This window comes from Aspergillus affinis (assembly GCF_023601865.1).
Source record: "Aspergillus affinis strain CMG 70 chromosome Unknown NODE_135_length_96101_cov_83_922457, whole genome shotgun sequence".
NCBI classification, from domain to species: domain Eukaryota; kingdom Fungi; phylum Ascomycota; class Eurotiomycetes; order Eurotiales; family Aspergillaceae; genus Aspergillus; species Aspergillus affinis.
Window position 1 is genome coordinate 1 of NW_026515916.1, and position 21,921 is coordinate 21,921.

The window sequence follows — 21,921 nt, forward strand, 5'->3', positions numbered from 1 at the left end:
CATACCCCCTTAATCGCCTTGTTTGGTTTTTATCCGTGGGTGCTTCCCTTCGTTTTGGGGGGGTGGGGTTTTTTTTTTTTTTTTGGTGGGGGTTTTTTTTTTTTTTTTTTTTGGGGGGTTTTTTTTTTTTTTTTTTTTTTTTTTCGTTTTCTTTTTTGGCCTCCTCGATAGTGAGGAGTACTCCGTAGTTCAAAGTCATTTTGTTCATTCCCCCTCCCCCTGATCCCCACCTTTCTCTTCCATATGCTGCGAAATATATAGTGTAGACGGGTAGGTCGAAAAACGTCAGAAAAGCCCGACACCGTAGATGCGGAATTGAGGAAGAAAAGAATTTTGATGACTTTTCCCACCGTGCAATTTCCACTTTTCGACTGCTTTTTCTAAATTGAAATGTTCTATTTCTTTATCCGCAAAAATTTATTATGTCTATTGGCTATAGATAATCGTACTTTATAAGTTTAGTGCCTTCTCTTTGTCCGACCACGCTCTTCAATCCTTGTATATAGCCACTTAGCTAGCATCTGAAGGTTTACCACTGTTGTACTCAAGGTCTCTTTAACTACTCGGGACTCATCAGACTGCTAGCGTAAACGTTGATCCGGACATTCATTCAAGGTATCTGAAAATATAATACATTACAGGTCTGCAGACCGGCTGCGACGTTAGCCCTCCTTGTTTTCGCACCACGGCACCCTTCGCTAGGTAAAGGACGACCCGCATTAGGAGCTCTCGGCACCCTCATCATCTTCGCTGCTGACCTCCTCGCCCTCTGCTATAGCCTGCTCCCGCCGCTTGCGGGCTCGCTCACGTTTCTTCTCCAGTAGATGGTTGAGCTTCTTGGCCGTGTTGAAAACACCTCCAGTGCCGGCTCCACAAGCCGCACAGGACGGGTTCTTTCGATATTGCTGCAACGCGCATGATTCGCAGAAATAATGACCGCACTTGGTGATGATCGGATTTTGATAGGGCTTCTTGCAGATGATACAGGCAAACGGGATATTTTCGAGGAGCTCCTCCTCGTCGTCCTCGTCGTCCTTGGACTCATTGCCACCACTTCTCTGCGACGTCACCTTCCCGCTCAGAGTCTTGCCCTTGGTGTTGACCTCCCAATCTCGGTCAAGCTCCCACCCTTGTTTGTAATCCTCGCGCGCATGAAGATAAATGCAGCCGTCGCCAAAGCCACAGTATCCCGTGAGCTTGTAGTCCTTGCAGACATTTGGCATGTAATCGGTGAACGTGATGGTTCGGACGTTGGTGGGCGCTTTCATGGGACCGAACTTTTTGCTTGGGGCGTCGGGGTTTTTCTGAATAAAGGACTGATAGTTGGCCGCTCCCTTGTATTTTCCGTCGGCCGAAGACGACGCGTCCGTAGCCGGTCGAGCTCGCGTCGTGCCCAGAAGGCTCTTCTCACCCAGACCCTCGTCATACCAGTTGGACTGTTTGGTCGCGTCGTTGGTCGACGCCAGGGGAGCCGGCGCGGCGGCAGTAGCTTGCTCATCCTGCGGGGCGTCCCTTCGAGGAGCATTGGTGGCCGACGAAGCCGTCACGGCCGCGGTCTTTCGGCGTCGCTTGATTCTCCGGCCCTCGTCATCATCGGAGGATGTAAAGCCTGAGTCCGAGTCGGAGGCGGGCGGCGGGGTCGCGGGCTTCTTGCGAAAATTAGATTTGGCCTTGGCGGATCGTTTCTTGAAAGAGAATTGAGGCACATCGTCAGCGAACTTGGATTCGTCGGCCATTGTGAATTGCGCTTCGACTGCCGGCGAGGGGATGGGTCTGTCTAGTCGGGTTGAAACTTGAGACTGATTGAGTGGCGACGGCTTGGGCTGGCCGGACTCCGAGTGTTCACGTGACCAATGACAAAGCCATCGATCGGGGGGCGATGGCGCCTGCCCCGGAACAGACTAGCGGGTGAACTATTGACTCACTCGGTCAGGTGATGTCAATAACCGAAGGGATGCAAACCGGACAAACAGCCAAACGGGTGCCTGAGGTGCCTGACAGCGACCGACGGTTGGTTCTGTTCGGTACGCGTCGTACGGGGCCTGGTAAGTAAGGCGACGATTGACAAGTCACTCTTGTTTATTGTTCGAATGTTTGGTTCATAATAAGGTTTCTCTGGACGGAGCAGATCATCGTATATCATATTGTCGACCTTCTTCCGGTTCCTATATTGATCAATTATCTATTGATTATATTTATGCCCCTGGTACACCCCGGAGGAGGAACTCTAGACCCCTGATTCTCTCTCTTGAAACAATCCGATTAATTACGTACCGCCGGCAGTGCTGGAGCTGAAGCCACCCCTTGTGCTCCTGTCCTCTTCTTCCCTTCTTCCCTTCTTCTTCCCTTCTTCTTCCCTTCTTCCTCTCCCCACCCAACGAGTCGGTCTCGTCTCGTTGTCCACCCCCCTCGGCACCATTTGTCCCCTCTCTTTCCTCTTCCCTTTCTCTCCCCCCCTCACCACCCCTTCCTTCCTTTCGACTTGAGTTTTCTTCTTTTCTTCTTTCTTCACCTTCCCTACCCTTGTGTCCTTCCTTATCCTGCTTAATTTTCCTTTTCTTTCCCCACCGATCTTTTCTTCAATTCGATTTTCCCACCTATATTAATTGGTATACCGGTTGTTTGGACGTCGGTGTCAGTCGCATCCGTCCAACCAATCTCGTTGATATCGCTATTATTTTTCTTTTTTGTGTTTTTGTTTTCTGTAATTAATTCCCTCGCGGTGATCCCCTCCGATCGTCGCGTGAGTGGCTGTTGCTTGTGGTTGGTCCGTATCCTTGTCGACCTGACGTCCACAACGCGTTTGTGTTGTCTCGATTTCTGGCGGTACGTCGGGAACTCCGCTCCACTCTTCCCCCCCCCGTCGCCCTCCAACTGACTCTCTGACCGTTCGGAAGGCGTTGTAGCCTCCCTCAGTCTTCAATCCTCGACCCTCTTAACTCTATCTCTACTCTCGCTTTTGTCAATTCCTGAGTTTTACGTTTACTTGCAGACGACGGACACGGCCTTTCCACCCAACTACCCGACGGACGGTGCTCTTCGCTTAGCGCCGTCGCATTCGACTCGGAATTTGAAGATCGCAGAAACCTGGTCGCTGGTCGGCTGATCCAACGCCTGAAGAATCCCGAACCGACTTAAATCCATCAACACTGCTAAGGGTCGACTGGCTCGTCGGATGATGACTGAGGCCTGAGAAGGATTACGAGGCACGAGGCGACGAGCTTTGCGGGTTCTTATCGGCAACTGCGTCCTCTCCCCAGAGGACCAGATACCACCCGCAGGCTATTCCATCCAACAATGACTACATCTTCGTCAGATTCAACAGGTAACGGCGCGACCGATCAGGACCGGAGCATGTCGACGATCGACGACCCCTTCGTTTCCCCGTCCGAGGGCCAGGCGGTGCCCCGCGAGTCCCATAGGTATTCGTCCTTCGACACTCAGTTGTTCAGTCTGGATGCATCGTCCCCGGCGCAGGCAAAGCGGGCCCTCGAGGCCCACCTGGCCGAGACCGAGCGCAGACTCGAGGAGGCGTCGAAACTAGGCACCGCGCTGATCGAACAGCAAAGGGAGCTGGAGGAGAAATTGAAAGAGGTGGAGCAGCAGCAGGAGGAGGGCCAGATTGGGCCGGACTTGCGTCGGAAACTAGCGGACCTGGAGCGAGAATACAATGAGATTGGCCGCGAGACTGCCAGGGCTTTTCTTGCCCCGAAGCGTCTGGCGGGCGGCGACGAGGCGCACCTGAGCACCCCGTCAATAGACCAGAAGGTACATGTGTTGCATACCTACTCGGCCTCTTCGACGTAACTAACCCCCTTGACTTTGTAGTCACCCCTCAGTCCCGCCTTGTTCGCCAGCCAGGCAACCAACTCCCCCAGTAAGGTGAGCGTGCCGTCCCGGAAACAGCGAAACCAGCCCTCGAGCCGCGTTCACGACATCGAATTCGCCACCGAGATTTCCACGTCCCTCCTGGCCCAGGTTCGTCAGCTGCAGGCTCTCCTAGCCGAGCGGGAGGAGTCGTTGAAGGTTGTCAATCTAGAGAAGTCGAGGTTGGAGCTGGAGGCGGAGGGTTACGCCCAACGGATTCGCGCCTTAGACGAGAGCGAGGAGCGCTACAAGGATGAGAACTGGGCCCTGGAAACTCGAACGCACGAGTTGATGGCCACGATTAAGGAGGCCACCGATCGAGAAACCCGATTGAACAGCAGCCTGGGCGCCGCCACCACCGAAAAGAACGCCCTGGAGCGCGAACTCGAGGACCTGAAGCAGACCAATTCCAAACTGCTTGAGGATCAGACCGTCGCTCAAAAAGCCAACGATGCCGAACTACACCTCTTGCGCAGGAACCTCAATGCAGGCGACCTGGAACGCCAGTCGTTGCAACAGAAACTGGAGGAATTGAACTCGCAGAACCAAGAGCTGGCAAAAGCGGTGGCTATGCGACTGCGGCAGCACGAGGCCGAGTCCACCCGCGATGCTCCGCGCGATGACGACTCCGATGACCAGGGCCGAGCGACTCCGGACAATTCACCCCCCCCATCTCCGAACAAGTTTACTCCTCGCCACAACCATCTCGAGACGGAGACGTTGCGAAGCTCGTTGGGTCATGCCCACCGAATGATCCAGAACCTGAAGAGCACCATTCACCGCGAGAAGACCGAAAAGATTGAGCTGAAGAGGATGCTGCAAGAGGCCCGGGATGAAGTTGAGCAGCGTCGCCGTGAAGGTGCCGGACCTGCCGGACCATCTAACAAGCGGCAGAAAACAAAAGCAGACGCCCAAAGAAAACCACGCCCGGATCTGCTTGGCGCCGGTCGGCGAGGAACGACGGAGATCGAGGTCCACGAGTCCGACTGGGAAGACAACGGTGCTGATTCTAGTCCCTCGCACAAGGCTTCTCTGAAGTCTTCTCGGGGTCCTCCTGGCGGCCAGTCCTCTGACGAGCCAAGCGATGTGTACCACACCGCCACCGAGGCGGATGATGCCTTCGAGACCGCCAACGAGCGCGAGACCGCGACGGAGAGCGACGCATTCCAGACCGGCATTGAAAGTATGGCCGACTCTAGCAGCGACTCCGGCGATGCTACGGAGACCGAGGACCGCCTCCAGAGAACCCCTCGCGGCCGCGTGTCGTCTTTGACGCTGACCAAGACTCGGGAGCGTACGTCGTACCAGAGCACCGCTTCGACTTCTGGCGACGAAGATGATACTGAGCCCGAAGAATTCCCATCCCCCAGCCAAGTGTCCACGCCTCGCTACCGTCTCCGGAAGAAGCGAAGCGTACAACGGAGAATTCGTCCTTCCGGGGAAGCTCCTATGGCCTCTACCAGCAGGCCATCAAGTGCCCGAGAATCCCCGGCGGCGAGCTTTAACGACGAGTCCGAGTCACCCGAAGGTCAGAGTCTATTTGCAGAGCTTGCGGAACTGGATGGCGAGGACGAAGGAGAATTTGGCCCCGCGATGCCTTCCTCGACTTCCACCCCGCGAATGATGCCCATGTCCGATTCTAGAAGACCTTCAGAAGCTCCACTGGAAGCTCCACCCAGACCAACCATGGTTGACTCTGGCGTCATGACCGATCCCTGGGAGCCCGCGACCTCCATTGGCCAGGAATTGGCTGGCGAAGAGGCCGTTTCTAGCGTCCCGGCAACTCCAAAGAAGACATCCGACGCGGGTACTGCTACCGGCGCGCCCGAATCTCCGCAGATGGCTCATTCGGCAACTCAATGGACGCCGTTGAAAGCACCCCTCGACCGCAATGGAGATGCCGTCTCTAACGTGCCAACTCCGCCTAAGAGGGCTTGGGATGACCATGCACCGGACGCCCAGCGCGATGCAGATGGTGAGCCTGTTCTGCCACAATTGGATATCTCTTCCATCTCCACCCAGGAGACTGCGCCAGTTGCGCCAACTCGGCCCGATTTGAGTACGGCCTATCTTGTTGGAGGCCTGACCGAGCCAATTGCGCTCCCCACTGCTGAGCCTGCAGAAATGAGGTATTCGACGATCTCGTCGCAATCCACGGACCCTGTAGTGGCCAGACTCCCCACCCCGGAGCCGGTGTATGAACCAAACATGAATGTCTCTTCGATTCTTGCAGAGCACACTCTACCAATTGTGGCAACGCCTGTCGAACCCGTGGTTGTACCCCCAGTATCAGTCTCAGAGCGTGCCACTAGCACGGACTTCCAACCGTTGGAGGTTTCGACCATCTTTTCTGAGCACACAGAGCCCGTGGTGGCCACTCTGCCTGAACCGATCCCGGTGCCAATCCCAGAACCTACGCCGGAAGTCACTGTTGCCGAGCGCGCTGCCCAATGCGACCTGCCAGACTTGGCCGTTTCTATTCTCACGCCAGAATCGACCGAGCCAGTGGCTCCACGAGTGCCTGAGGCTACCCCAGTGCCGGGTCTGGTTGTTTCGCTTCTCACGCCAGAATCAACCGAACCTGTCGTGCCACAAACTCCGGAGCCTGCTCCAGTGCCAGAATTGGCTCTCTCACTTATCACTCCAGAATCAATCGAACCTGTCACGCCTCAAGTGACGAAGGTTGCCCAAGCACCGGAGTTGGCCATCTCGATCCTTACTCCAGAGTCAACCGAACCGGCCGCTCCTCAACTACCGGAGGTTGTTCCCGCGCCAGAGATTTCGGCTCCAATGCCCGAACTGTCGCTTTCCACAGTCCACGCGCTGGAAACACTCCCCGTTCAATGCACACCAGCCGCAGTCACCCTTCCGGCGGCTCTCCCCGACCATGTAGCCTATACCACCCAAGATCGGGGTGCCGGGCCTGACATGCCGATTCCCCAAACCCCAACTGTGGTGGTTGCTGAGGACGATGCGACGGAGGATTCCGTCAATGGCACGAAGGACCAGGAGACGGAAAGCGTGCTGCCTTTGGGCTCCATCTCTGGGAACGCTGGCCCGCGCCATGCAAGGCGCCTGTCCTCTTCTCAATTGGCAGACCAGGGCGCTCAGACAATTCTTTCTTCTAAGCAAATTGACCAGCTGCTTCTGGACCGCGTCACTTCTCGCCCGCTATCTCCCCCAGACAGCGATAAGGCTAAGGAGCTAAGCAACTCTCCGTTCGCCACGCCAAAGGCGCGACCTCGACCCGCTCACCAGGCGTCGACGACCTCTCTTCAACGACGGCCAGGCAGTGCTAACAGCCTATCCTCGAGTGTGCACAGCCACCCGCCGTTACCTTCCGACCACAAGGAAGCCATCATGGCTGCCGAGAAGAAGTCGATAGAGCAGCGACCCGGATCCCCTGCCCTCATGGGTCCTCCTCTCGCCCCCGCCTCCGCTTACAAGACGAACGCTCCCCAACGCCCGCGAACTCCAAACGAGGGTCATGCCTATGTTGGCTCAACGAAAACAGCCTCCTCGCGTGTCAAAGGCAGGCGCGAGAGCCAAGTGTCGCGACGATCATCCGTTTCATCTTTTGCTTCCGAAGTTGAAGAACGATTCAATGGGCACCCCAACGCCGCTGGCTTCCCCTACGGATATCCCGCTGGTACAGATGCGCGGATGATCCAGGCGATCACCCAGACAATGATTGGAGAATTCCTTTGGAAATACACCCGCAAGGCGGTTTCCGGGGAGATCTCGAACACGCGACACCGCCGATACTTCTGGGTTCATCCGTATACCCGCACACTGTACTGGAGTGAGCACGACCCGCAAAGTGCTGGCAAGACCGAAGGTCGGACAAAGAGCGTTCCCATCGAGGCTGTTCGAGTTGTGGCGGATGATAACCCATACCCCCCTGGTCTTCACTGCAGGAGTCTGGAGGTCGTTAGCCCGGGTCGTCGGATCCGCTTCACGGCCACCACCAGCCAAAGACACGAGACCTGGTTTAACGCGCTCTCGTACCTTTTGCTGCGAAACCCGTCGGAGGAAGGGGAAGAGGAGAACAACGTGACCCTGGAAGACATTGACGAGTTTAACCCGGGATTCCGCTCACGTTCTCAGCAAACGGCACGCATGTCAATTTCTTCCTCCCAGAGCCGTCCTCTCCGAAACCCGCCCAAGCAGCGGGCGGCATCTGCCATGTCCGTACGCAACAACAACAACAACAACAACACCCTGACACCAGGCCGTGTTTCTCCCGCCCTCAGCACACCCTCGCAGTACTCGGACCAGGTCCGACACAGCTCTACCTCCCGGCTGAGTACGATTCTGAACTCGACGATCAAGGGATCGATCGGCCGACGGGGCCCAGGTTACGCCAGCTCCAGTCTCCATGATGGTAGTGTCCATGACCATGACAGCGAAGAAGACCTGCGACATATGATGGAGCAACAAGAGCAGAATGATCGACTGGAGAATGTTCGCGCGTGCTGCGATGGTATGTAGATACCCTCAACCCAGACCTCTTTGAGTGTCAAGACCATCTTGCTAATCATTGCTTCCCTGCAGGCAAACACGACGTCGGTTCACTCTCCCGGATGAGTCGGTATAGCCCGCGTGTCAACCGGATCCACTCCCATCATTAGCGTCCTTTTTTCGAGCGTGGTTGCTTCGGCCCCGTTGTCTGGTGTCGGGAGTTTGTACTCATCGCATCGCTGACCTCTTTTTTCTCTTCTTTTATACCGCCCGCTATGTTTTTAATCCCGGGGAGGCGAGTCCTTTTCTTTTCTTGGGCATTTCTCGCCGCTCCGGTGCCTGGATTTTCAATTTCTGTCATTCCTTCCTGCCTATATCAAAGCATGATTTAGTGATTTCCTTTGTCAATACTCATTGTCAGCCCCCGCATACATTTGGGTCATTCATTCGCATCGGCTTGGCATCTTCCTCTCTTCTACCTCCTATCTCCTGTGCGATTATTCTCGCCCGCTCGAGCATCTTGTATTTTTTGATTTGTCTCTGATCTTGAATTCTAAACTGTAATGAGCGAGATTGACTGATTATCGGGTTTGCATCCGCGTCGTTGACTGTGTTCGCTATTTGGGTTTATGTTATCTATTTTTTTTGGTATGCCAGGAACTTGGTCTAGGCGCCAGTATTGATCGAGGCAATCGAATTCTTGAAGACAAACGAGTTGATACTGTGTAACTACTCCGTTGTAACTGCGTGGTGTCCAGACTCCAGAGGGAGCGCTAAACTCTCCGACCCTCGGAGACTTTTCTCCACTCCAGCCCATCAAATCTACTTCCTGAGTAGTATTCCATCTTTCCTCTCCACCTCTAGTGCATCTTTGAACTTGCTGTAGATCCAGGATTTTCTGTCAGCCCAGTTTTCGTTACTTCGGCTTGACGACACTCCGTCTTCTTCCAAATGGCGTCTGTGAACGAACCTACCACGCGAGAATGGCTGCTCTCGCTACTGGAACCAGGAATGCTTCTGGCTTGGGCCATGTCCTGTAAGTGTCACATAAGATCTGTACCCCGTACTGGTCGTGTGCGGCATCCCCCACATTCCTATGCTGCCACACTCGGACTGATACAAGATAGATTATGCGAAAACTAGTCTAGCAGCTGTCTTTCAACGCGGCCAGATCCTGGCTCCCCTGCTAGAGACTCGCCGACTCCGCGACGAAGCGTTCGGCAAGTTCTGGGTCGAGTTCAGCTGTCAGTTCTTTCTTTGATTCCTTATTTATTTCCTTCACTACTCCAGCTTGTGCTTTGCCCACTCCGTGGCGGGTCCTATCCCATTCGTTTAGATCCTTCAAGCTCATATTCCCTCTCCCCTACAGCCAACCGAGAGGAATCCATGGAATCCGCTCAACCGCCCCCGAATCAACCCCCGTCCCCCCCGTCGACGGAAGTCCAAAATTCCACAGACCTGATCCCGCCTGTTCTAGCCCAGGCGTCCGGTCTGGTCCTAGACGTAGGACCCGGTACGGGGACTCAGATGCCTCTACTGCGGTCCCCCGCTATCAAAGCCATCTACGGCGCCGAGCCCTGTCAGGGCCTGCATGAGGAGCTGCGCGCCCGAGCCGTCGCCAACGGCCTCGGCGAGAAGTACTTCGTCCTGCCCTGCAGCGTCGAGGGATCGGAGCTGACCCACGCGCTGGAGAAGCATGGGCTGAACCGCACGAACGAGGGGCTTTTCGACACTATTGTCTGCGTGCGCGTCCTGTGCTCCTTGCCTAATATGCAGCAGTCCGTCAACGAGCTGTACGCGCTGCTGCGGCCCGGCGGCAAGCTGCTTATCACGGAGCACGTGGTGAATCCGTGGCGGACGTCGAAGGGGTCCGTCGTGGCGAGGGCCATGCAGGCGCTCTACGGTGCTTTGGGCTGGAGCTTCTACATCGGTGATTGTTGCCTGAACCGCGATACAGAAAAGGTGCTGCGGGCTGCCGGCGAGTGGGAGTCCGTCGAGCTGGATCGCTGGTTTGGCCGTACGGTGTTTCCGTATATCTCGGGGGTGCTGGTCAAGAAGGCGTAAAGAATTACGAATGGGTTTGCCTGTACACAGGTGGAGAGGGAGCATTGTTGGTGCTCCGGTCGGGTGGTCCCTGAGAGCTTCCTTTGGGTGTTTTACTGTGCTAAGAAAAAAGGTTGATGGTGTGTATATGATGAAAGGGTATCAATATTATTCGTTATATGTGGAGACGATAAATAATGTGTAAACAGCATCGATGTTTCGGAGCCATGATATATGAGACGTGGAACGGAACATGTCTGGGGGTATCTAAACATTGGAGCTAACCAGGCTTGGGACGTCCCGGCGGCCAAAAGTCGAAGAGATCGAGAGCTTCGGTCGTCCAGGGTCCTTGCTCGTGATTGGTATCATCATTGTCCGTGTTTAGCGGGCTTTTGGAAAGGGCCGGTCGACTTTGTAGACTGTTTGCGCTTGTCAACGCGGTCGGATCTGAATACGATTTGCGAAGCCCCGTCGAAGATCTACTCGTCGGGAGACCCTGCGCCTGGGCATTGTGGCGGATGGCAGCTGAAAGCAACGGAGACGGCGCCGATGGTCGAGAGGACACAGGTTTGGAGGGAGCCTTTGTCTTGGGATGTACGGAATCATCGATCATTTCATCCAGGGCAAATTGCGTGGAAGCGGAGGGTGTGAAGTCAGGATTTGGCGGGAGACGATTTGGATTTATCATCGGCGCATCCCTGAAAGAGTCAGCCCCAGCATCCGTCACTGTTATAGAGCACATACTAACTGCGATTTGTCCCGTGCGAGCCTATTGGTCTTTTCCGATAACGGCACCGTGGTGGACGCTTTCGATGGCGCTTGATTAGGCAAAAGCGCACTGTACATCAACTTTTTACGCGGCTTTTCATTTGAGAGTCGTAGTGTATTAACAGGTCGGTCCGTGGGGATACGTGATGGCGCCCTTAGAACATTATTGGCGGCAGGCCGAGGTTTGTCAATCCCGGGGTTCTCAGTAGCGGTTTTCGGCTTTGTGCCGGCAATGAACAGCGAGGTGGGCGTGACGCTTGAGGGAATCGGATCCCTCCGAGGTTTTTCAATGCGACTAGGGGTATTTTTCGACGCGCGCTGTTCTATAGAATCGAGTGACTCGGACAAGTCAATGACCTTGGGCTGGGCTCGGCTTGAACGGGCAGGCAGCGACGGGCGCGGTTGACTATCGAAGGAAGCCGTCTTCTGGCGCTTGGGAGCTGGCTGAAATACCGGTTGATCAACCTTGTCTAACCGTGTCGAGGCTCTGTCTGCGTGGGGAGAAACCAGATGTCCGATCGGGGTCTTTTTGATCCCCAAAAGATCGTTCAACGACCGCGACGGTTGTGAGGAGAGAGATGATCGCAAGGGGGTAGGCGAGCGGGCGGAGGGGGTCGCGGGATCAACCGGACGTGATGGAGACCCTTGACTGGGCTTTTTCGCGTAGAGAGCCGAGATATCGGTCTCTGTCTTCTCCATCGACTCGCATACTTGGATTATCAGGCCTCGGTCCAGCTCCAGCTCGTCGCCATCCTGGATGCTTTCGTCATGCCGCCAATGCAGGTCTCCGACGAAGTTTCCCGTCGTGTCGTAGACCATGACCCGCTTGTTGAACGTGTGGAATCGGAGGTACCCATCTTGCCAGCGTTTGGCTTTGCGCCGCAGATCGCGGGTGAACAGGCATCGGAACTTGATCACGGGCGCGGTGTTTTGCGTGGTCGGGACGTTTAAGCTGGATGGGACGGGGGTCGACATCATCGAGGGGACGAGGGCCAAGGTTTGGCGACCCTCGGACTGAGGACCATCTGGGCGAAGATGGAGGATGGGGGGAGCGCGGGTCGAAGGATAAAGCAGAAGTGAAGAAGTGAAGCGGAAGAGAAGAGAAGAAAGACGAGGGTTGAGCGGGTCAGGTGTGGCTGCCTGAGGCCACAGTGCGCGGGAAGTGTTGTGATCGTCATCTGCTTCCACTTCATACTTCGACCTCTTTTCCTTCTTCTACTTCTTTTCCATCAACCGTCACACGCTGTTCCTCGTTGCTATACTGTTCACGAAATGGACCCTAACGTCTTCCTCTTCAGTAGTAGATCCATAGCGATTGCCCCTCGAGGTTGATTCCAGACGTGTCTAACTGCCGACCGAGACCTGGCTGGACCATGGTAGCAAGCCGCTGCCAATGCAGGAACCCATAACCGCCCGAGCTACGGTGTATACAAACAGAAAACACACAGCATACATATCTCTGAGATGACTGACAGGAAACACAATCGTGGCACCACTAGGGCTCTTCGGTCGAGACTTCGGACCCCGATGGGGCCAGGGATCTACACCGGTTCTTTCCCTCCGTCGATCGAAAACGCCCAGCATAAGGCAGAAACTCGGCTGAAACGCCGTTTGACAAACTGGACCCCAGCGAAAGGGTCCGACAAGGCGACAGGCTGCGTCATCAGATCGAGGCTCCTATTCTCCCTCCTCCTTGAATCTGCCCCTCTTCCTCCTTTCCCATTCATCGGTCCCTCCAATCTCCAGTCTTTCCCTTCCCACCCTCCGTCGGATCTGATCTGGTCGTTGTCCCGCCTTGAGCTCTCATCGATCTCCTCTCCCTCTTAGCTCCCCGCTGGCCTTTTCCCCCGCCTTCCCTTGTCGGTTGATTGAACACTTTCTTCCTTCCCCCGTGACACAATGCAGAGCGTACAAAGACACTTCGGGAAATTTATGAAGCGGTCGGCCGACGACAGCCAGGTGGCCATTCTTCTAAAGGACTTTGACGAAGCGGACAAGCTTCTGGGCCGCGTAAGGAAACCCCCCTTCTCCCTGCTTGTCTGCCTGCCTGCCGTTACGTCGTCCATCAACTGATCGACACGAGCCGTAGATTATCGATTCGACCAGTGCCTGGCGCGATGCTTGGTCCGGACTCCTGACGCATCAGAGTCGAATGATCGGCGAATTCGAGGACCTCTACGCTCCCATCATCGGCTCGGATCCATCCCAACACAATGCCTCCTCCCCCCCTGAAGCGACCCTGGCCCGAACGAACAAGCTTCGCGAGGAGTATGAAGACCTGCAGAAGGAGCTTCTCACTGAGCTCAGCGCCGTGGATGAGCGTATGATTCAGCCGGCGTCGGAAGCCAGGGAATGCTTTGTCCCCGTGAAGAAAACCATCAAGAAGCGCGATGACAAGAAGGTATGCTCCGCGATCATTTGGCTGGAGGAGACTGTCCAGCGGACTAACTAACGTCTTGTTCTTCGGTTGCAGTTGGACTACGAGCGCTACCAAAGCCGCGTCGATAGCTATGCCAAAAAGACGAAGCGATCGGACCGCGACAACCAGAGTCTGGCCAAAGCGGAGGGCGAGCTCACCAAAGCGACCGAGGTATGCACACCGATCGTGCGGGTGCTCTGACAATGCTGGTTCTAACACAAGAGCAGGACTATCACGCCGCGGATGAACATCTGCGACAGAACCTCCCGCCCCTGATCACCGCGGCCTTCTCGATGCTTCCTCGTCTGCTAGCCACGCAGGTCGAAATCCAGAACTCGATGCTGGCACACTATTATACCGCCATCTACAACTACAGCCAGGAGGAGAAGTTTCCCTCGGCGCCCATTCCCATGGAACAGATTGTGCTGGACTGGCAGCAAGTTCTGTTACCGGTCCAAGAAGAGATCGAGGGCTTCGGCTGCCTCGCCAACGGCAAAGTCGTGCGAGGCACCGATGACCACCGCAACGGAAGTAGCCAAGGCCCCAGCAGCAGCGCCTCCAATGGAGCCATGTCTCGACGTCGCTCCAGCGGTGCACTCTCGTCACGCAGCACGCAGCAACGCGCAACTTCCCCGGCCCCCAAGATCCCGCCTATGCCGTCACCGTCACCGTCATACGATACGAAGCCGCGGTCGAACGACGTCGGATCTCTTTCGTCTTCCCTCAACACCCCTTCTGCCCACCTCTCCCCGAACAGCTATCACACGCCAGCGTCCGAGCGTCGTCCCTCGTCCTCCGCGGGCCTCTCGCCCTCGAGTGCCCGAACCGACTACTTCGGTCGCAATCCCACCCCGTCCGCCAGCGGCGCCACTTCCCCGAACTACAGCGTCCTAGCAGCCGCGGTGGGCAAGAAGAAGCCGCCACCGCCACCCAAGCCCCGCGCCGCCTCGAACCCGTCCCTGTATGTGACGGCCCTGTATGATTTCGGCGGCCAAGGCGCCGGCGACCTGGCTTTCCAGGAGGGAGACCGAATTCGCGTTCTCGAGAAGACCGACAGCACGGACGATTGGTGGGAGGGCGAGCTGCGCGGAGTGAAGGGGAGTTTCCCGGCCAACTATGTGGAATGAGTTCTCTAATATTCGGGATGATGCGCGAGGAATTAGGATCGGGTGGGTTGATAACGTTGCCATCAGTTGGAGGTTGGGGCCCGAGGGCGGCAGAAGAGAATACCGGGCTGGGCTGGGCCTCCTGCATTTGTTCCTTTCTGCGGTGCTTTCTGCTCGAGCCGGCTCAGGCATTACCTAGTACAATTATCCAGCTAATCAAAACGTGAATTTCACAATCCAATCAAACCGGAAACCAATGAAACGTCTGTTTTCGATTGCGTGAGTCTTTGCTAAAGAAGCTAGTAACGCTGCACTATTATGTCTGCAAAATACTACAGGAGGACCATCACCCTTTGTAGCGGACCCATGCTGAAAAACAATGCAGAAAGCCACCGGGATAAGAATACAGCCTTCATTTGCCAGGGCCATCGTGAGTACTTCTCAAATGAAAGCCCCCTCGGAAGTCTTGTCGTCGTCTGACATACCCGTGCCCATCTGTTGACGACGGCTATTCAAGAACATTTCCACCATGCGCTTGCTGGAGACGGGGGATCCCATGCCCGGAGATTGATGCCAGAGATCTTTGCAGTCGTCTTGCTCCTGGTCGGCCTTCAGGTTCTCGTTGGTCACCCTGGCCGCGTCGCGATGGCCACGGACGGATCGCACGTAGAGGGTTTTGCTGTCGTGAGGAACTGGGGACTGTTTCGTCTGATATCTGTCGTACAGTCCGCTGGTGGCCATTTTCTGCTGGAACTCGCTCGCGTCTCGCTTGGGAGTCGGAGAGATGGAGTAACGGATCCGGTTGCTCGGCCGCAGCTGCATCGGCGCCGACGTGGGATTGCCGTCTCTTTTCCGACCTCGAACAGGCGAGAAGGCCTTCTCGGGCGTGCCGCCCGATGGTTTTTGAAGAATCGGGATGGCGGATGGAGAGGGCATGGTCGTACTGCCCGTCTGTTCCCTGGGAATGCTCACGATTGTCCGGACACTGGACGATCGGCTAAAAGGTCGAGAGTAATTATAAGACGGCCGTGCGGAGTCTTCCTGCCTGGTCAAGGGGTCTTCAGGGGCTCGCATCCGCCGTGAGAAGGTTCTCGGTGGGAGATCGTCTTCGCCATAGATCTGTGCGTCCTCTCGGTAGTGATCTCCTCGCGCCGGGAAATCTTCGATCCTCTCCATCTGAGACCGCATCCATTGCTGCCAATCGGCGCTGGGTCGCACGGACGGCACTCGTCGAGGAGAGACCGAAGCTCGGTTCGGGGAGCTGTAAGCCGACCGCTGGCTGGCATATACCGTTGCGACTCCCGGTTCGTCTTTCGCTTCCGAGGAGTGCGAGTCGCCTTGCTGATCTTTCCTCGGAGGCGTGTTTCCGCTTGTTGTCCGTGAATAGACGCTGGAGGAATCGGAAATGCTGCCCCGGGGTTGCATACCGGTCATGATAATACTGCTTGCATCATCTTCCGGGCTCTTTGTCGCTTCAAAGAGTCCGTCTTTAGGATCGGTCGATTTTCGGTTACCAGTCCCCAGATACTGTAGGTCTCGCAACGAAATAGGGTCCTGAGGCCGCCGTTGCACCTGGACCTGCGGAGTCGGCGCATCGCCTCGGGCTGTCGCAAACGATTTGGGAGAAGTGACCGAATCCTCGCTGGGGATGTGGCGGATCGTCTGTCTACTGCGACGCGGGCGCAGAGAAGATGCTCGCGTCGGAACAGCGCGATGCTCTTTGACCTGGCCAAAGACAACCTCTTCAGTCGAATCGTTTGCGCCACTACCGCGGATCCGTTTCATCAACGCCGCATACAATCGTCGACTATCAACAGTGCCGTCCGGCCTCAGGCGGTCAGAAATGCTGTGGGGAGTCGGCGGCGGCAAGTCCGGGGTGGCCAGCTCATAGTTCCGATTGGAGATTCCCTTCTCCTCGATGACGGACAAGGAACCCCGATCGCCTGCTTTCATGGCGGTGATGGTATTGGCTGCGGACGAGTCAGCCCAACTGGTCACGCGCGAGCGCGTAGTAGCAAAGCTGTCAATACTACGGGCGCTTCGAATAGTCGCCGGTCGACTCGTACTCGGACTGGCCACCTCACGCAGGCCATCAGCTGGGTATGGTCGCGCGTTCTCGTTAGAAGAAAGGCCTTCTGCCGTCGACTTGATTGAAGAGGGATTGGCATTGTGGCAATTGGAGGAAGAAGGCGAGTCGTGTGTACTCTTAGGTGCCGCGACATGCTTCGACAAGCCCAGGGCGCGTTTGATTCCCCTCTTGATGGAGGACGAGAAGGATCGGGACCTTGCATGGGGTGAATCGCTATTGAATGAGCCGCGCGGAGAGGGTGTGCTAACCAGGGCACCTTCGGTGGTACTGATGTCGCGAAAAGTCTTCCTGAACGGTTTGTGCTCACGTTTTGGTCTGGCCGCGAGGAATGAAGGTTGTCTGTATCGGCCCATGTCGGGCACGGACTGCTCCTCGAGTTGGCTGCGGGCTATCTGTATTGCGGCTTCACGACTTGCGGCATGGTCCATTGCGTTGGATGCGACTTGATCGCCTCTGAAGAAGGACCATGAGCGCCTTAGGGTCCCGGACACGCGTGGCACCTCGGGTGGCGATAACCCATCGTTTGCAGGATGTGCGTAGGAATGAGACGACACTCCAGTGCTTCTACGGGAGAAGCGTTGACCGGTGGCGAACATCGAGCGCGTCTTGCGAAGTCGCCGATACGACGAAGGCAGGGAGGAGTCGCGGCCGTCCAGGCCCCCGAATTCACTGATAGGAGGCAACATTGCTAGCGACATGGGATCGTAGTCCCCAGAAGACTCGTCGGTTGGCTGCGAACGAGTATGAGTAGCATCTACACCATCCGCGAAGGAGTGAGGGTAAGCGTCGGGGTGATGTCTTCGTCGAGGCACAGCCATGCTTCCCGGGCCTCCCAGACGATCATAGGAGCGCTGGGAGTCCAGAGAGGATCTCTCGGTCGAACGTCGCATGGCTAAAGACGCGGCCGCCGTGGCATGCTGTCTCGCAGTCTCCAGGTCAAACGGTTCGGCCGACCCCGAATCCTGACGCGGTCTGCGGATCGAACGAGTTGACTTGGTTCTCCGAAGACGGTCTTTTGGTCCCAGAGATGTGGAAGAGAGCATCGTGTTCAGGCGAGAAAAGAATGCTGGGATAGATCTGTGAACCAGTATAGAAGAAAGATGGAAGGACTGGCCCGTGGGCGAGTCCGGCGAGAGGGCGACATCGTCTGCTGGGTCTCCCGGTCGATTCGGATTCAGGAAGGAGCGAGGGTCGGTTGTCGGACGCACCTTCCCTGGTGAAAGCGAGAGAAAGAGAGGAAGGAAGGAAGGAAGAGAGGAAAGAGGAAGGACGGACGGAGGGAGTCAGTGTGAGTCACGCGGCAGCCGAGAGAGTCATTCTTGTCTCAGAATCACCACGTCAGAACTGGCAGATCATGGTTAGATCCTGATAGACACATTGTAGTAGATGCAGATATAAAGAGTTCCCGTCCTGCCAAAAGAATTGTATAAGATGTATCCATTATCTCTCATCCCAACTCTAACTCAGCCTTCACCGGCCTCGTTTCCCCGTCCGCAGACAACCATCAACCTCACCAAGGACTCGCTCTGAATACCACAAGTTTGGCCATGACCGTCACTCCAGCAGCCATGATCCACCTCGATGGCAGTACTCTCGAAGGGGGCGGCCAGCTCGTTCGTATCGCAGTAGCGCTCTCCGCCCTCACCGGCAAACCGGTCAACGTCACGAACATTCGCGGCAACCGACACGGTAAAAAGGGCCTCAAGAGATCGCATGTGGCCGCCGTACAGTTCCTAGCGCAGCTGACGGGGGGCTCGGTCTCTGGCGCAGAGGTCGGATCGTCCATACTCAGCTTCTATCCCGCGCAGCCCCTGTCCAGTCGGGATGGTGGATCGCGAGTCCAACGCGACGTCCAGATCGAGCTGCCAACGGCTGGCTCAATCTTTCTCGTCTTCCAGGCCATCTATCCCTATCTCTTGTTTGCCTGCGAAAGCCCGAGACGTCTGACCATCACAGGGGGCACTAACGTCTCCTTCTCTCCGTCCTTTGATTACGTCGCCCAGGTTCTGATGCCCAATTTCTCGAGGCTCGGCCTCCCTCCGCTGGCAGTCAATCTGGAGAAAAGGGGATGGGCTGTAGGTCCGACTAGCCTGGGTAGAGTGACGTTGGTGATCGATCCTCTCGGCGCGCAGGACCGGCAATGTCCCCGATTCCCCCCGATTGATCTCGCTCAGTTCCAACGCGGACAAGTGACTCGAGTTGATATCACCGTCCTAGGTCCGGACGATCCGCTGGAAGAAGGGCCCAGTCGAGCGACAAACGGACACCCAGGTCGGCGAGCCGAGAGGCCTACAGGAGACGACCAGGACCGACCGCCGGATTACTCGCAAACCGTTCGGGAGTTCATCGAACGCGAAACGCACCGACAGCTCCGGAAGAGACTCGGGCGGTTGCCTCCGTGGATCTGCACTCGCCGATCAGATGAGTCTGACGTTCCCGTCAGAACCCATGGGTCCGAGTCTACCAGCCACCCCTCGCAGATCTACTTGCTTCTCGTGGCGCATACGTCGACAGGGTTCAAGATCGGGCACGACGCACTGTCGGGGGCAACCAAGACCGGCGAACGTCGATCGAAGCGACGAGACGTCGCAAACCGAGCTGCCACGGCGGCCCAGAGTCTGGTGGATGCATGCGTCGACGGATTCATTCGAGAGCTGCACGATCCCCAACTGCAACCCGACTCCGTGACAGCCCTGCGCCAACCTTGCGTAGACGAGAAGATGCGCGACCAGCTGGTAGTGTTCGAGGCGCTGGGAGGGAAACCCGGAGACGAGCAGAGAGAGGACGAGCGATATTGGAGCCTGCACACGTTGACGGCGCAATGGGTGTGCCGGGAGATGCTCGAGGAGTAATGCGCGAGGAATTTCCTGGAGGATCTGAATCTATAACTTTCTACAACCCTACTCTGACGATGTCGGCCACCTGCCGCAGAAAAAAACAGAATATAAAATAGTCCAACGAGGGTATTAATTCAATAATCAATTCGTAGCAACAGTCGAGAGGGTATGGGGGATATCGACCGAGATTAAACAGTGGCGTATACATGACAACAGAAACCAAGATGATATCAAAGGAAACGGTGGTAGACCGCACGACCAGAACAGAACGGCCGGGAAATCAAGGCGAGACAAGTCCAGCCGCATCACAGCCCACCAGCCTGCTAGCAGATGCAATGACAGAAACTTTTCAGCCATCTGTGAAGACCCTCCTGATCCCGAGTCACCGGGATGATAACCAGAAAAAACAAAAGGAAATAGAAAAAGAGGATCCACCCCAGCCAGATGCGGAGATGCTCCATGTGAGAAAGAAGCCAAGAAAGAAAAAAAAAAGAAAAAGGAGAAGCAAAAGAGAGAAAATGTCGGGTATCCCGACGAAATCAACAAAAGCCGCCCTCCAAATGGTATATGCCCGTGATCGATCAACTCCCAACAATGCATCAAGCCAGAGCTTCAAAGAGAAGAAAAAGGGGAAAAAAAAAAAAAAAAAAAAAAAAAAAGAAAGAGAACATGAACAGGAATCAGGTTCCAAGAGACCCGGAGAGACGAGCAGACGTCCGGTCCCAACCCGCGGGACCGTGAGCAGCGCCGAGGAGCAGTTGCGGCGGTCCTCCGGCATCGTCTTCGGGCCATGCATCGTAGCGGCGTAATCACAGATCGCGGACGACGGCCTTGAAGGGCGAGTCATTCAGGATTTCCGACGGCAACGCGCGGCGGTAATCTCGCGGCTGGGCAAACGGCGACGGCGAAGTCGGACGACGGAGCTTCAATTGCTACGGGGAAGGCACGTTAGCGAGGGATTCTCGATTGTATCGTTGCATGCGCCAGAGGGAGTCGGGGACAAAGACATACCACGCAGTCGGGGCATTTGCCTCCTTGAATGTTCACACGGCCACGGCAGCCGCGAGGATAGTTGGCGCAGGAGTACATGATGAATTGCTTTTGTGATTTCTCTTTCTTTCCTTTTTTTGCTTTTTGTTTTGGCGTTGATTCGGATTGGAAGACAATCGCAAGGAAACTTGGCGGATGGACAGAAAATCGGTCGACGAGGATAAAATAGTAGTTGGAAAATTTCCCCCTGTCTCGTTCGCGCTGGATTTTATCCTTCTGCTATTTTATTTTTATTTTCTCAATTTTTCTTGACTGGGGAATCCCAACTGAAACCGAAGGGGCCGGAGGGGGGGAAATAAAAATAAAAATAAAAATAATTCCAATAAAAAAAATAATCAAAAAAGGGACGGAATCACGAAAAGAGCAAAGCAATAAAGCCAAATGAACGGCAATTACGTCAGGTTTGGGCGACCGTTTGGCCTACAGCTGCAAGGCGCCAGAAAAAAAGGAAAAATAAAAAAAGGATCGCGAACTAAGGCGCCGGTCGAAGTCCGGCGAGGTTCTAGCGCTGACTGTCACTGCGCCACCGCCGGGTTCGGGTCAACGAAGGCAGGGGAGGCAGAGGAGCTGGTGGAAGGGAGGGAATATCGGCCGATCAACGATCACGACGGGGGGGAGAATGGAAGTCTGGAAGTCTGGAAGTCTGGAAGTTGGAAGACTGAAAGAAGAGCAGGTTGGGGAGAGAAGAAGGAGAGAATCCGAAGGCGTCCCAAGTGCCGGGGAGGAAGGGACGAGGATTTATATCCAGGCGAGAGCAAGATTCAACGCGTGGAGGGAGGGAAAAGGAAATCCAAAATCCAATAAAAGAAAATAAAATCCAACCAAATAAATCAAAGTTTATCACAAACATCAAACGAAGAAAATCAGCCAATGGAAACCGCTTGAATGAGAATTCTAGAATACCGGGAGCCTCCAGTGGGATTTTTTGATTAATTCTTTATTATTATTATTATTATTTACCATCACGGTGTCTATTATCATCCGATGGCCCAACCCAATCAGCCCGTTCCAACGGGCGCACGGCACAGCCTGACGAGATTGCACTTGCAGTCCTAAGTTAATTAACTTGGTATTACATTAATTCATGTCTCCTCTCTGCTCGAGAGGGTAAAAGAACCGCCTACACCGTATGGAGTAGCTACTGAGGAGTGAGGACTCTGTACTACGACTACGCCCCGAGTGTCCACTTTTTAGGGCTACCTGGTCGACCTGCAGTTGGCGGCCTGAATGACTCGCCGGTTTGGCCCCCTGAGGGACTCTCTGTAGGAGAGTCCTCCGTAA

At 55.5% G+C, this 21,921-nt stretch overlaps 8 protein-coding genes across 8 annotated transcripts; 4 read left to right on the forward strand and 4 right to left on the reverse strand.

Moving 5' to 3' along the window:
• Positions 1–719: 719 nt before the first annotated feature.
• KD926_001711 (U2-type spliceosomal complex subunit CWC24) lies at positions 720–1,736 on the reverse strand (the record flags this gene model as incomplete). Its single annotated transcript, XM_053105288.1, has 1 exon — positions 720–1,736. One exon carries the CDS (start codon positions 1,734–1,736, stop codon positions 720–722), a length of 1,017 nt encoding a protein of 338 aa, XP_052951481.1.
• A 1,561-nt stretch (positions 1,737–3,297) lies between these two features.
• On the forward strand, positions 3,298–8,498 carry KD926_001712 (putative nuclear migration protein (ApsA); the record flags this gene model as incomplete). The annotated part of the gene is made up of 3 exons (XM_053105290.1): positions 3,298–3,768; positions 3,829–8,350; positions 8,422–8,498. The coding sequence occupies 3 exons, from the start codon at positions 3,298–3,300 to the stop codon at positions 8,496–8,498; spliced, it is 5,070 nt and encodes a 1,689-aa protein (XP_052951482.1).
• Positions 8,499–9,279: 781 nt separating this feature from the next.
• KD926_001713 (class I SAM-dependent methyltransferase) lies at positions 9,280–10,392 on the forward strand (the record flags this gene model as incomplete). The annotated part of the gene is made up of 3 exons (XM_053105291.1): positions 9,280–9,364; positions 9,456–9,572; positions 9,698–10,392. The coding sequence occupies 3 exons, from the start codon at positions 9,280–9,282 to the stop codon at positions 10,390–10,392; spliced, it is 897 nt and encodes a 298-aa protein (XP_052951483.1).
• Positions 10,393–10,651: 259 nt separating this feature from the next.
• On the reverse strand, positions 10,652–12,117 carry KD926_001714 (uncharacterized protein; the record flags this gene model as incomplete). Its single annotated transcript, XM_053105292.1, has 2 exons — positions 10,652–11,069; positions 11,120–12,117. The coding sequence occupies 2 exons, from the start codon at positions 12,115–12,117 to the stop codon at positions 10,652–10,654; spliced, it is 1,416 nt and encodes a 471-aa protein (XP_052951484.1).
• A 921-nt stretch (positions 12,118–13,038) lies between these two features.
• Positions 13,039–14,685, forward strand: KD926_001715 (BAR and SH3 domain-containing protein; the record flags this gene model as incomplete). Its single annotated transcript, XM_053105293.1, has 4 exons — positions 13,039–13,149; positions 13,229–13,540; positions 13,613–13,729; positions 13,786–14,685. The coding sequence occupies 4 exons, from the start codon at positions 13,039–13,041 to the stop codon at positions 14,683–14,685; spliced, it is 1,440 nt and encodes a 479-aa protein (XP_052951485.1).
• A 420-nt stretch (positions 14,686–15,105) lies between these two features.
• On the reverse strand, positions 15,106–17,796 carry KD926_001716 (uncharacterized protein; the record flags this gene model as incomplete). Its single annotated transcript, XM_053105294.1, has 1 exon — positions 15,106–17,796. The coding sequence occupies one exon, from the start codon at positions 17,794–17,796 to the stop codon at positions 15,106–15,108; it is 2,691 nt and encodes an 896-aa protein (XP_052951486.1).
• Positions 17,797–18,300: 504 nt separating this feature from the next.
• KD926_001717 (putative RNA 3'-terminal phosphate cyclase) lies at positions 18,301–19,605 on the forward strand (the record flags this gene model as incomplete). Its single annotated transcript, XM_053105295.1, has 1 exon — positions 18,301–19,605. One exon carries the CDS (start codon positions 18,301–18,303, stop codon positions 19,603–19,605), a length of 1,305 nt encoding a protein of 434 aa, XP_052951487.1.
• Positions 19,606–20,399: 794 nt separating this feature from the next.
• Positions 20,400–20,679, reverse strand: KD926_001718 (uncharacterized protein; the record flags this gene model as incomplete). The annotated part of the gene is made up of 2 exons (XM_053105296.1): positions 20,400–20,522; positions 20,602–20,679. The coding sequence occupies 2 exons, from the start codon at positions 20,677–20,679 to the stop codon at positions 20,400–20,402; spliced, it is 201 nt and encodes a 66-aa protein (XP_052951488.1).
• Between the last annotated feature and the right edge of the window lie 1,242 nt (positions 20,680–21,921).